General features: G+C 37.3%; 1 protein-coding gene across 1 annotated transcript in view; it reads right to left on the bottom strand.

Moving 5' to 3' along the window:
- LOC139718512 (glycine N-methyltransferase-like) overlaps nucleotides 1-5,090 on the bottom strand; it is a 38,753-nt gene extending 33,663 nt beyond the window's left edge. The window contains exon 1 of the mRNA XM_071629985.1: nucleotides 4,725-5,090. Within this exon, the coding sequence (XP_071486086.1) occupies nucleotides 4,725-5,090 (366 nt within the window). The remainder of the gene's footprint in view (nucleotides 1-4,724) is intronic.
- Between the last annotated feature and the right edge of the window lie 9,950 nt (nucleotides 5,091-15,040).

The following is a 15,040-nucleotide window of genomic DNA, read 5'->3' as shown; positions in this document are numbered from 1 at the left end:
AAAAGTTTTGGATTTGGCCCTTCTTTTTGTTCTCGGATAAAGACATGTTATACTGATATTAGCAGCTGTGTAATGAATGAGGGGGTTTTCAACCGGTTATTTTAGAATAGAACGGGGTGTGCGTCAGGGTGACCCATTATCACCTTATTTATTTTTAGTAGTCATTGAAATTTTGGCACATGCTTTGAGAAATGAGACTACCTTGAGAGGGATTGATCTTGGTGATTTTGAAGTAAAGCAGATACTGTATGCTGATGATATGACAATTTTTATAAGAGATAAAGAGTCAGTTAGGTTATTACAAAATTTATTTCAGATTTTTTCGGAAGTCAGTGGTTTAAGGGTCAATATGGATAAAACGAAGGTTTTGGTTATTGGTAAGGATGAAGAGAATGTAGCACAATTTCAGTTTGGAAGTATAGTTACAGAAATTAAGATTTTAGGGATCACGTTTGCTTTAGAAAGGAAGAGAATGGAGGAAGTTAATTATAAAGAAATATTAAGTAAAATTAAAAGACTTTTAGGATGGTGGAAGCAAAGAGATCTCACCATCATGGGGAAAATTCATTTACTTAAAACTTATGCTTTATCTAAATTGATTTATGTGGCGTCATCCTCTGTTGTTCCAAAATGGTTATTTGATGAAATTCAAAAAAGTTGTTTTGATTTTGTGTGGAAGGGCAAGGATCGCGTCAAACGAGCCATTATGCATCAGGATTCAAGGATGGTGGATTGAGAATGATGAATTTTGAATTGTTTGTGAAAACTCAGAGGGTGATGTGGGTCAAAAGACTTTTGTATGGAGAACGAAATATGAGTTGGAAAGCATACTTTGATCACAGTTTTAAAGCTGTAGGAGGTAGAATTTTATTTCTTTGCAATTATGAGACAAAAAAAACTTTCACTTAAGGCACCATCGTTTTATTTAGAAATGTTAGCTGCCTGGGAAGATTTATATTACTGCAGAAGTTTTGAAGAAGGGAAAGTTAATCCAATTATATTTGATAATAAAGATTTTTTATTGAGAGGGAAAATGACATTTAATGCAGATTTATATGAGCGGAATGTTTATCATTTAGAACAATTATTTGATAAACAATCCATAAGACCAATTAGTTATTTTCAAAGTTTAGGTTTACAAAGTGAAAATATTGCTTATGTATGGAGTCTTTGTGAGTCCATTTTGAAAAGTGGGAAATATGATGGAATTTTGTGCAATTGGTATGAAGTAGATGTCAGTGATTTTAATATACCTTTAAAGTTTTTTGGACAAATTACAGATTTAAAAAAGATACAATCCAGGAAGATTTATTCACATTTCGTGTCTGTTTTAAAGCAGTCTTACTGTTTAGAAATTAGAGATGGACACCAAAAATTTGTTTTCGATGATAAAAGTATGAGAGATATTTTTATAAGGCCCAGAAGTTCAACTTTAATTGGAGATTTAAGAGAATTTCAATATAAGTTATTACACGGGGCGATTTATACTAAGGAACAGCTCCTAAAATTTGGTTTTGTGGCTGATAATTTATGTTCCTTTTGTGGAAAAAATTCTGAAACTTACTCGCATTTATTTTGGAACTGTGAAAAAGTTAAATCTTTATGGCATGATTTCATTGAGTACTTTCAGTTAGAAGAGTTACGTAATTTAGCTTGGCGGGATATACATATTGGTTAAGAAGGAACTTCTCACAGAATCAAATTGTACAACACTCTTATTCTTATAGTTAAACATATGTTACATAAAGCGAGGTCACAGTTAATAACACCGACATTGGCAGAATTAAAAAAGGCATTAATGATATGTCGAAAGGAAGAGAATGATATTGCCATTAGAAGAAATAAACCGGGTTTGCATTTGCTGAAATGGGAATGTTTAAATAATTTGTAAAGGATTAGTTTATTTATGCACTCGTACTTCTCCCCTTTTGTGTGTGTTTGATCACTGACTTTTTTTTTCTTTGGATATTTTTGAGTTCAGAGATAAGTATTGTGTATAAAATATATATGCAGGTATGTGGATATGTATTATTGTGTGTATAATATGTGTATGCGAACTCATGTATTGTGTGTATGCAGCATATATCCTAAGCATAATTAGTATAATTATTTATCTTCTGAATGCGAGCAGAAATAATTGTGTGTTGTGTTGAGTGAATGTGTGTGCAGGGGGTGTGGATGTGTGTTTAAGTGGATGTGTGTGTGTGTGTGTGTGTGTGTGTGTGTGTGTTAAGTGGATGTGTGTGCAGGGTGGGTGTGTGAATGGGTGGGGGATGAAAGGTGGAGGAGATGAGAGGTGGATGAGAGGGAGTGTGTCTGTCTCGGGTAAGGAGGTGGAGGTGGTGTAGAGGGTGGGGAGGTGGTTTAGATATGAGAGGGAGGGTTTTTTTTTGGGGGGGGGGGGGGGTTAAAGTTTAAAGTTATGAGTAGTTGAGGGTAGGGTATGGTGGAAAGGTGGGAATGAGGGTGGTTTTTGTTGTTGTTGTTGTTGTTGTTATTGTTCTTTTAATATAATAGAAATTTCATTTCCTGTTTTTCTAGTGTTTGGCTAAATTGTTTACAATTGTATATGAATTTTTCTTGTTTGTTTTGTAGTTAAAAAGGAATGATGGATAATTCATTCTATTTTCTTTCTTCTGTTTGATTTCTGCCTTAAAATGAACTAAATGATTATTCTTGTTTAATGGATTATGGATTATGTTTCATAACTGTAGGAATATTTACATGATTTATGACAGATGTTATGTAGAATGTGCGTATTTTTTTTGAATTGCTATATTCTCAAAGGAAATGGAATTAATAAAAAGATCACTGAAAACAAAAAAAAATGTGCTGTGTATGATTTGTAGGTGCGTACAATAAGTGACTTGTGTACGCTTTTGTGTATAGCTGTGCGCGCGCGCGTGTGTGTGTGTGTGTGTGTGTGTGTGTTTGGAGTATAATAATACAATAATGTAGAAACTGTGCGTGTGTGGTGGTTGTATAGTGGTTGTGGTTTGTTTGTCTGTGTGTATACGTGTGCCTGTATGCGTGTGTGTGTGTGTTTGTGTTTTGATGTTTGTGCGAACGAACTTTTTTGAGCAGCAGGTACTACTGTGGCGATGAAAATGCCTTCAACGTGTATGAGCACGTATTTATAGAGTTCACAGCAGCGTTGATTTCAAAATAGTATGGGTGTGTCAATTTCAGCGGTGAGGCGGGCTAGGAGAGAGAGACCGAGAGAAAAGGCGTACGTATGGCAAGCCTTTCTTACATTTAAAGTTAATTTCTGATATCACGAATTCCATTTTGTGATATCAAAACAGTCCAATTTCTGATATCAAGAATTAAATTTGTGATATCACAAATTCCCGTAGGTGTAGCACATAAGCTTAATTTGTGATATCACAAAATCCATTCTTGATATCACAAATTCAATTTGTGATATCACAAATTCGAATTCGTTATATCAAAAATTCAATTTGTGATATCAAAAATTCGAATTCTTGATATAAGAAATAGGTTTCACGTGAAAAACCAAAGGTAATTCGTGATATCACAAAATGAATTTTTGATATCACAAATTCGAATTTGTGATATAAAGAATTCTTATTTGTGATATCAAAAATGCGAAATTCTGATATCACAAATTCCATTTTGTGATACCAAAATTGAATTATTGATATCACAAATTCGAATATGTGATATCAGTAATTCACAGGGAATTCGAGCGTTAGTTTCGCGCTGAAATTTAATTGTCAATCCGAGCGTTAGTTGAGCGCAGAAATACACAGGGAATTCGAGCGTTAGTTCAATGCGGAAAATAGCTGTGAATTCGAGCGTCAGTTGAGCGCAGAAGGGATTTCGAGCGTTGGTTCAGTGCAGAAAATCGCTGTGAATTCGAGCATTAGTTGAGCGCAGAAATACAGAGTGAATTCGAGCGTTAGTTTTGCGCTGAAATTCAACTGTGAATTCGAGCGAAAGTTGAGCGCTGAAATACACAGGGAGTTCGAGCGTCAGTTCACGGCAGAAAATCGTTGTGAATTAGAGCATTAGTTTAGCGCAGAAATACAAAGTGAATTCGAGCGATAGTTTTGCGCTGAAATTCAACTGTGAATTCGAGCGTTAGTTGAGCGCTGAAATACACAGGGAGTTCTAGCGTCAGTTTAGGGCAAAAAATCGCTGCAAATTCGAGCATTAGTTTAGCGCAGAAATACAAAGTGAATTCGAGCGTTAGTTTTGCGCTGAAATTCTGTGAATTCGAGCGTTAGCTGAGCGCTGAAATACACAGGAAGTTCGAGCGTCAGTTCACTGCAGAAAACGCTGTGAATTCGAGCATTAGTTTAGCGCAGGAATGCAAGGGAATTCGAGCGTTAGTTTTGCGCTAGAATTCAACTGTGAATTAAAGCATTAGTTTAGCGCAGAAATACACAGGAAATTCGAGCATTAGTTTTGCGCTGGAATTCAACTGTGAGTTAAAGCATTAGTTTTCACTCTCTACTGGCACATTTCCGGAATCATTCAAGGTAGCCCATGTGGTTCCTGTATTGAAGAAACCTCACCTGGATCGAAATGTACTCTCAAACTACAGGCCGATTGCCAACATCACTTTTCTTGGTAAGGTTCTCGAGAAGATAATGTCGGAACAGCTCTGCGCTTACCTCGAGAAGCACCGTCTATTTCCTGAGATGCAGTCAGCTTATCGCAAGTTTCATTCCACCGAGACCGCACTAGTTAAAGTCTACAATGACCTCCTCCTGGCCTTGGACAAAGGGGATGAAGCTGTCGTTGTACTCTAAGATTTTTCGTCGGCGTTCGACACGATCGATCACAAGGTTGCCCTCAAGAGACTTCAACGGACATACGGCATCAATGAGTTGGCCCTGCAGATGTTGAAGACGTACCTCGTAGGATGGACGCAAATTGTAAAAGTGAATGGTTCCTTTTCTCCCCCGTTCTCTGTACAGGCCGGTGTACCCCAGGGCTCGGTCATGGGACCGTTGGAATTTATCCTGTACACTAGTCCTCTTGCTGAGGTCATCAGATCCCATCAAGGGATCAACCACGTCATGTATGCGGACGACACGCAGCTGTACGTAGTTCATCAGCATAGTAAACATAAGGAAAGTCTGGAGAGATTGTCTGAGTGTGTTACCGCGGTCAAATTGTGGCCAAGTCGGAACCAACTCAAACTCAACGAGACAAAGACTGAAATCCTTCACGTCTCATCTCAGTTTCGCCAATCAACGCCCTTTCCGAACAATTGTTTTGGAGATGCTATATCTCCCCATCATCAGTTCGAGATCTCGGGGTCGTCGTAGACCACAAGCTCAATCTACAGAGGCATATAAACAACACGTGCCGCTCAGCCGCGTTCGGCATATGCAAAATTGGGAAACTTAGACGCTTCTTGGATCAAGCCAACACGGAGCGTCTTGTCCATGCCTTTGTCACCACACACCTCGACTATTGTAATTCTCTGTATACCAACCTTCCCTATGCCCATATTGCCCCCCTGCAATGAATCCAGAACACAGCAGCTCGTCTCGTCTCTCGCATTAAGAAATCCGACCACATCACTCCCATCCTTCGCTCCCTTCACTGGCTCCCCATGGTTCAAAGAATACAATTCAAAATACTTACCCTTACCTACAAAGCCAAGCACGGTTTAGCCCCTGGATACATCTCTGAACTATTACTTCCCAAGAATTCATCCCGTGTCCTGCGATCCTCCCGCTCAATCCATCTCCAACTTAACTGAAAAACAGCGACATGACGTGCTAGAGGACGGACGTGTGGGTGACCTAGCTTCGCAAATTTGTTACAGTCTACATACCTATTGGACTTACATCTAATTTGCCACATCGATTTCCCCTAAAGGACACAACTATGATACAAACGAATCAACTATGAACTCTGGAAATTGTGTAACTAAGGAATACAATCTTCGACCGAAAAACTCTGCCCCAAAAGACAGTCAAAAGGACCAACTCCGAGACACAAACCATAATGGAAAACCACAGGGTGCTACAACATCATCGAAAAGAACCATGGCTCCTCCCATAACCCGCCGGACCAGCACGAGCCAGCAACTATCCTCTGCTAGCCAAACCTCGGCCACCAGCCACTCTTCCAGTCGCCCCCATGGTTCACCGCAGCAAGCCGCCACCACACATCCGGAACATAACCGGGAAATAATGACAGAATTGAAGTCAATGTTTACTCAGTTCTCTACTGAGTTTCACGTCAAGTTCGACAAAGTCATCTCGAATCTATCAGAAATGAAAAACGACGTCGCGGCCATAAAAGTCACGATCAATGACCTCGAAACATCAGCATCAGACACGTCAACTAGAATTTCCGCGCTCGAATCGGAAAAAATACCCGAGATTGAACACTCTATCGACAGTCTGAGAATGGAGCTGGAGGACAAGTTGGTCGCCAAAGAAATACATCTGCGCAAGCAGAGCCTTCTATTCTACGGCATCCCTTCCCAGCCGAACGAAGATGTTCACAAGGTATTGACGGACACAGTGTCTAAACTGCTGGATATTTCGAGCGAGGAAGCCACCGGAATACCATACGTAAACATCCATCGACTACCAAGGAAAAGATCCACCAACCAAGCCGGAAACTCATCGACGACCGATGCCCCAGACCCAATTATTGCCCGGTTCCCGAGAATGAGCGATAGAGATCGGATTCTTCGTGCTTTTGAACAGCCTCGAGTACCCCAGCAACCCCGAGAAACCCCCGGAAATCTCCCCGCGACACGGCAGGTTACCGTCCGCACGGACCTCCCAACCCGCATGAAGAGGGAACGCGGTCGCATGGCAACCGTCGCGTATGATCTCCGCAAGAACAGGCACCTGAAAACTAGGATCTCCATTCAAGGCACGAAAGTTCTGCTCATGACAAAAAAACAAAAACAAAAACAAAACCGGACGACCCATCTGGGAACTGGAAACAGTGGTCCGAGTAAGTAGAAGAAAACTGTTAGTTGTAAGATCCTATGTAAATTATGGTTGTTTAGTATATTTTCTCATATAAATTTGTAATTGAATAAAGAACGACGAATGTAAATTTTATGTAAGTTTGTTGCCCAGTATTGATAACACAAACTCGGAATTGAGCGAAGAGTGATAAATTTTGGTGTAATCTCACTGTTTTACACTGTTTCTACAACCTATAAATTGTTAAGTGATTATTTTTTTTGTGATTTATAAGTATAACTGAATCATTTCTGATTGCATTTTTTTTTGGGGGGGGGGGGAATAGAAATTCAAAACCGACTGGTACTGAATAAGGTTTTAACACAGTGAAAATTACTAAGTGAAGCAATCACTTCATAGTATGATACAGTGATAAACTGTTTGTACTGATGTCATTTTGTATACTATGTAATTAAAGCATCAGTTATGGAATCAAAGTGACCTTTATTAAAATGACAAATATCATTTCAGATATTCACTTTTTTTGCGTTATAACTGCACTCGGATTTAAATAGATGGTTATTTTAGAACATGATACAATATAAAATGAAGTATTTTTTTTTTAATTGTGAAGTAACATTTGCTGTAGTGCAGTGATGAACGTTTTTTTTTTTTCTACATGTACGCCCATGTTTATATCGATGCTCTTTGTATATTTTGGAATACACGGTGTAATATTATTAAACATGAAATCAAAATGTCTGTTTTTAAAGCCAAAATGCCTGACTAATGCATTTGACGCGTGTATCCATTTCTTATCATCGCATTGTTACTGCTACGAACAAGCTTAGGTTAAAACAGATGTTTATTTCAAAAGAGCCAATTAAGTCCACTTACTGCAATGTCATTTTCGGAGACAAGCATCATTGTAAGATTATGTAATGTGCGTGCTACTTTATTCATGTATTTTACAACTTGCTCCATCTGTTGGTACAACGATGAACAATGAACTCGAGGTCTACGCACGACCTGATTTTTGAAAGGGTCTATTTTAAAGACAAATTTTCTGGAATGGTATCTTTACCCCGTTCCGGACTTCTCTGCCTTAACCTCTTTCTATCATTCAACCATTGTCAGCAAGATGAATGCAGAATTAGCACTTTGCGCACCAATAGTATAGACCTAATTTTCGAAGCACCCATCCCTTTTGTAATTCAATCGGTTGAGCCCACTATTCGCGCCATTTTCCGTTGGCAGTAATCTTGCCTGCTCCGCTCCACTAAAACAACCCCACCAAAGTTGTAACTCGCTATGCTATGTTGATTTTTATGTTACAGTTAAAGGTACATTCGAATGGCAGGAAGGAACCTTAGCGGCATTGTCAACTTTTCATGATCCATAACTGAATTATTTCTGACTGCACCAGTCTTTTGACTAAGAACTCGTAACTAACTGCTATTACATAAAGTTTTCATACAGTGAAAATTATCAAACAAAGCAACCATTTTATACGATACAGTGATAAACTGTTGCTATACCGATGTCTTTTGCATATCATGTAATTAAGGCATCAGTTATGGTTTTATATTGTTTCTTACTAAAATCAAAATGTCTACCTCAGACATTAGTGCGTATTCATTTTCCTTTATTGCATTGTGACTGCACTCTGATTTAAACAGATGGCTACTCTAACATGATAAACTGATACATAATGAAGTATTTTTTTGTGAAGCAACATTTGATGTGGTGCAATGATGAACGTATTTCCTTCTACATGTACATCCATGTTTATATCGATGCTCTTTGTATATTTTGGAGCTATAGCAATGTACATGAAATGGAAATGTTTGCTGTTAAAGTCAAAATGTTTGACTAATGCATTTAACGCGTGTATTTATTTCATACCACCGCATTGTTACTGCTAGGAACAAGCTTAGTTTTAAAACAGATGGCTACTTAAAAAAAAATAAATAAATAAAATAAACAAACAAATTCAGCCCACTCACTGTATTGTTATTTCCGGAGACAAGGATCATACAATGTATATTGTAAGATTATGTGATGTGCGTGCTACTTTATTCATGTATTTTACAATTTGTTTCATCTGTTGGTACAACGGCGAAAAATGATTTCGAGGTCGACGCACGACCTACAGTTTGTATTGTTGCAATTTCTGAGTTCACTGTTCGCATCCAACAAATTGTTACGTTTCTGTTGATACAGAAACCAACAATGTAACTGAAGTCGATGTATCACTTGTTTAATTGCTTGTTAGCAAGAACGTTTTTACTGTATAGCCGTCCTACGCTGTTACGTCATTGTGTGATTACCTTGTCATTGCTGTTGTTACGAATGATTGTTAGTTAAAATAGTTGTCAAGGACTTCAAATTTCAATACCGTACCCTCCCGTTTTCAGTGACAACAGCAGCTATCAATCTGCTGTATCACAACCAGTTCTGCCTAGTTCTTCTCTTCTTTCATGCTTTGTCTTCACAGCTTAATGTCTTATCTACCCGTATCCTACCCTATATAGCTCTCAGATTCTCATCTTCCCTCCGGTATCTGCCTTCATATCCTCCCTTTCTTCTCTACCCGCATTATATACACGGCTATACCGAAACCAGATTTCTCTTGTCCACCCCCCCCCCCTTTTCTGGAGTCTGTCTTTATTTCTTCCTCTTTTCTTTCACCCGATTCCATCTCGAGTCATTCTGATGTCAAACAAGAATATTGTAAAAATGACAAATTCGTTTCAGAAAGGAGGTTGTATTGACATAATGATGCTGTTTATTTTTCACTATGTGTAAGTCACACTACTTGCTAGGTCACCCCTAAAGTGTAGCATATTATTTGAATTCGTGTTTTTGTGTGTCTATGCTCTACAGTCCTGTAGATCATGTCAATAATTTCATTTCAAGCGCTCCTCTATAGTTTGTTACAGCACAACACGCACCGATGCACCTCATCGTATACACCCCGTGTATACGATGTGCACTACACTTCCCGTTGCACCATGATATGCTGCGATCACGTAATGTTACTCATTGTAAATGGATTCTGATTTTGGAATAGATGACCAACAGCTAGTCAACCACACAAGTCAGTGTTTCACTATTAATGAATTTAACAGTCAATTTTTTTTTTGTCAATAAGGCAAATCAGATTTGTGCTAATTTTAGTTTAATTCATCTTAATTCAAGGAGTTTAAATAGAAATTTTGAATTGTTTGAATTATTTCTAAATTCTCTCAATGATTTTCCATTTTCCGTTATAGGAATTACCTATTTGCCATTGACAATTACAATTTTATTCGTAATGACAGAAAGCGTTGCATAGGAGGTGGGGTTGCCATGTATGTTAATAATCAAATTAAGTTCAGAATTCGAACTGATTTGCATATTCAAGGAGCAGAAAGTTTATTTATTGAAATTTTAAATGACAATTAGAAAATATTATAGTTGGTACCATTTACCGTCCTCCGCAAAATGATATTCAATCTTTTGTTGACAATTTCGACCAATGTGCTAATGAAATTCTTGGAGAGAGAAAATCAATTTTTTTTGATTGGAGATTACAATATAGATTTATTACAACCCACCCATTTTCATGACATCTTACTTTCCAACTCACTGCATCCCCACATCAATAACCCACCAGAATAAACAATAACACCCATAGTAAAACATTAATAGATAATATACTGTCTAATGTTACTACTGAAACATGCGCGAACGGCATTCTTCATTCAGACATATCTGATCATCTACCGATTTTTATGATTAACGACAAATCTGTAACAACCCCAATACGCCGCCAACCCAAACAATACTTGAAAATGTATAGAAATGAAACATCACAAAATATTGATTCATTGAATCAAGATTTATTTGAAGAACAATGGAATGACGTCTTTGAACTCCAAGACGTTGATTCTTCTTATGAAATTTTTTTACAACAATTATTAGATTATCATGACAAACATATTCCTTTAACTAACAAGAGAAATGGAAGGAAAAGAGCCCGGCAACCCTGGATTACTCAAGGTCTTATACATTCCATTCTTACTCGAAACCGTCTTTATAAGATATCTCTGAGAAAACCCACTCCTGAAAATGTGAAAAGGTATAAAATATATAAAAATAAATCAACTACTTTAATTCGAGTTTCACGTAAATCATTATTTCAAATAAACTCGAATCTAACAAGGATGATAAAAGTGCTCTTTGGCGGACCGTTAATGAAATACTCAAAAAGAAACCTATGGAATGTCCTGATAGTATTACTCATAATGATAATGTTATTACTAATCCTGACCAAATTGTAAATGTTTTTAATAATTTTTTTTTAATGTTGGTCCTTCTTTAGCAGCATCTATTCCCATAAATGATATCAAAAATTATAAAGAATATTTACCTGAAAGTAATCAAAATTCGTTGTTTTTTACTCCAATTAATGAATCTGAAATTATTGATACTGTTCGATTTTTGAAATGTAGTAAATCCTGTGGGCCCGATAATTTGAGGGTAAATTTGTTGAAAAAGATAATTTACCCCCTAGCAGCCCCTCTCACCCATATATTCAATCTATCCCTACTTAATGGCAAGTATCCAGACTCTTTTAAAATCGCCAAAGTTATCCCCATCTATAAAAAAGAAAATCCAGTAATGGTGAAAAATTATAGACCCATCTCATTGTTGCCTGTTTTATCGAAAATCTTAGAAAAAGTAGTTTACAAGCGTCTTTATCGTTTATGATTGAAAATTATATATTCAATAAGAATCAGTTTGGTTTTAGGAAAGGATTTTCTACCGATTGTGCTATAATCAAATCTGTCGATAATATCATTGATGCGCTTACTAAAAAAAAACCACATAATTGGAGTTTTTATGGATCTTAGTGAGGCATTTGACACTATTGATCATGACATTTTACTTGAAAAATTACACAATTATGGCGTGAGAGGGATTACTTTGTCATGGTTCAGAAGTTATCTAAGTCATCGCAAACAATATGTTGCATTTCAATCTAGTCACTCATTATACTCTAACGTGTCATGTGGTGTCCCTCAGGGATCTATCCTCGGACCCCTACTTTTTTTGATTTACATTAATGACATCACCAATTGCTCCCCTCGTTTGAACTTCATCTTATTTGCAGACGACACTAACGATTTTTACTCTCATAAGGATATTGCAACACTGATTGATTCACTTGATATGGAATTAGGTAATATTTCGAAATGGTTTAGAAGTAACAAGCTTTCATTGAATATTGATAAAACATGTTTCATACATTTCCATACTCTTCAATCCCAGCCCACCCTTCCTAAAAGTATTTATATTGATGGTACAAACATTGCTGAGAAACATTCAACCAAGTTTCTAGGAGTGACCCTAGATAGCAATTTAACTTGGAATACTCATGTGCAGAATATTACTACAGCAATAGCTAAAACAACTGGTGTTTTAAGGAGAATAAAGTATTTGATTAATGATCAAACTTTAATAATGTTATATAACATTTCATTTTTACCATATGTAATGTATTGAAATAGTGTATGGGGCAACTGTAGCAAAACTAAATTAAATACAATTTTTATTCTTCAGAAAAAGGCTCCTCGTATATGCACACACTCAAATTTCTTGACTCACACCGATCCTATATTTCATCGCCTAAAATCTTTAAAAGCCCATGACATACATATATATCTAACTGCTATTATTATGTGAATTCGAGAGTTAGTTCAGCGCAGAAATACACAGGGAATTCGAGCGTTAGTTTTGCGCTGAAATTCAACTGTGAATTCCAGCGTTTGTTGAGCGCAGAAATACACAGGGAATTCGAGCGTCAGTTCAGTGCAGAAAATCACTGTGAATTCGAGCGTTTTGTGATATCACAAATAGAATTTGTGATATCAGAAATTCGAATTTTTGATATCACAAAATGGAATTCGTGATATCAGAAAATCTTTTTAAAAAGCAAAATGGCTTGCCATACGTACGAGGGAGACACCCTCCCTAAATGTTATCCGTCTTTGTTCATTTTTTCACTGTAGTCATACTCTGTTACCAGTCTTGACTACAACTTCCATATCACTATTCTTTGTCATAATTATGCACACCGCCAATACATACGTATTGTAAACAAACACCAACAAACACTCAAACAAATCCTCATAATGCAAATAAACCACCTCAACACTTTTATCCTTGATATTAATTGATTTCATTCAAATCATTCATAAATAAATAAAAAAACGTTACAAATGCAATTTAAAACAAACAAATCCGTTTGTCAATTTATATTACAAATAATCTCACTTCAACATAGATAACTCGATTATAAATTAACCCTACTAACAATTTCTTCACGAGAAAGTTTTGACATGTACTAAACCTATGTCCCTTGAATATATTGGTTTGGATCATGTAACACCTTCTTTCTTACAAGGGCAGATACATAAAAGAAACCACAAATACATTGTACAAATCTAAAATGAAATCAGCTATACTATTAAAAAAACCCACGAACCCCCCCCCCCCCCCCCGCCGAAACAAATCTACATCTACCCTAAATATTAAATCCTACCAAAATCTGTCATACCATTTATAACTATCCTTCTTCAAATCAAATCCCAAACCCACCAACCCCCGATTAACCAAAACCTAAGTCATCCCACACCCATATTCATTAACCCACATACATACACACACCCACACACATACACACACACGGGTGCTGTTCGTTATTCCGAAGGTTCGTTATTCCGAAGGTTCGTTTTGCCGAAGGTTCATTTATCCGAAACACACAATTCCCTATACCTACAAACAGGTTCATTGATCCTAAAATAAAAAAAAAGGGTTCGTTAATCCGAACTTTTCGCATTCTTCCGAAGATTTGTTGATCCGAAAATGAAATTCGGAATAACGAACATTCGCAATAACAAAATGTAACCCCCCCTCCACACACACACACACCCGAACCGATACCACCTTCCTTCCTGATGAAACGACTTCCCAATGTTGATACATAAGACATAATGGACCGTATACATAAAAGCAGCATCCGCCCGCACGCAAGCACCACTCCGAATTCATATACAAATCCGTCAAACTCATCAAACTCAACGCTGCTGATAATAACGTTTATGCCAGCAACAGCTTATCCCTCCCAAGCGCAGCCAAAACACATACGCTGACATAATAAACACATTCTTCCATCATAGTATACACTAACACACACACACACACACACGCACACACACACGCGCGCGCGCACATACACACTTCCTTGAAACCTCACTATGACTTTTTACATGGCATGTTTGCATGGATGTAGCCATGTAGGTTATGTGTTGGTATTTCAATAACTATGTCAGGAATGATATTACCCAGCAAAATGTGCTTCGAGGACGGGCGACAATCTTTGCCGCCAGCCCTCATCAAAGATTGTCGCCAGACGACAATCTTTGACGGGGCGACAATCCTTGTCGCAACAACCGTTCTTTATATTCCCTACTTGTTTGTTTGGTAGATACTTTATTTTCTGCAAATCAATATATACATAAATTGAATAATCATGAACATGGGAAACATACAAAGTATATTTGAAACAGAGTCGTTTGACTTGCATAAACAACGATATAAAAGGAAATTAATGATATTACAGTATGCGTGTCTATGCAGCTGGGATTACAATAACAATATTATATTTAAGAAGCGATAATGCAGAGGGCCGCCATTTTAAACATTGCTTGAAAAGATGGCCGGCCCGAGGAAAAGGTAGGTAGGTGAATTGGTAACAATACAAATTCTGCTGCGAAGATAGCAGGGGAAAATAAACGCTGATATGTGATCAGTGATGGTGGTGAATGTGCGTGCGAGTGCTTGAAAGTGCACAGGGGCAGACTATCTAGGATTTAGAATAATAAAATTGGTTTGTTGGAAGAGTGAATGACTTACGATGTTGCTACTATCGGGAGACCAACATGAGTCATACAAATTATTCGTGCTTAATTCGTATTTGAAGTGTACTGTGATGAAATATGCTTCGTTAAGTTTGCTTTGAATGAAAACAAGGAGGCACATTGTTTCAACTCCTCAGGAAGAGTGTTCCATGTATCCGGACC

Source organism: Diadema antillarum, unplaced genomic scaffold (assembly GCF_040938485.1).
Source record: "Diadema antillarum isolate AM-2024a unplaced genomic scaffold, OU_Dant_1.0 scf00000095, whole genome shotgun sequence".
NCBI lineage: Eukaryota > Metazoa > Echinodermata > Echinoidea > Diadematoida > Diadematidae > Diadema > Diadema antillarum.
The sequence above is the reverse complement of the archived record's forward strand: the minus strand, read 5'-3'. Positions and strand labels throughout refer to the sequence as shown.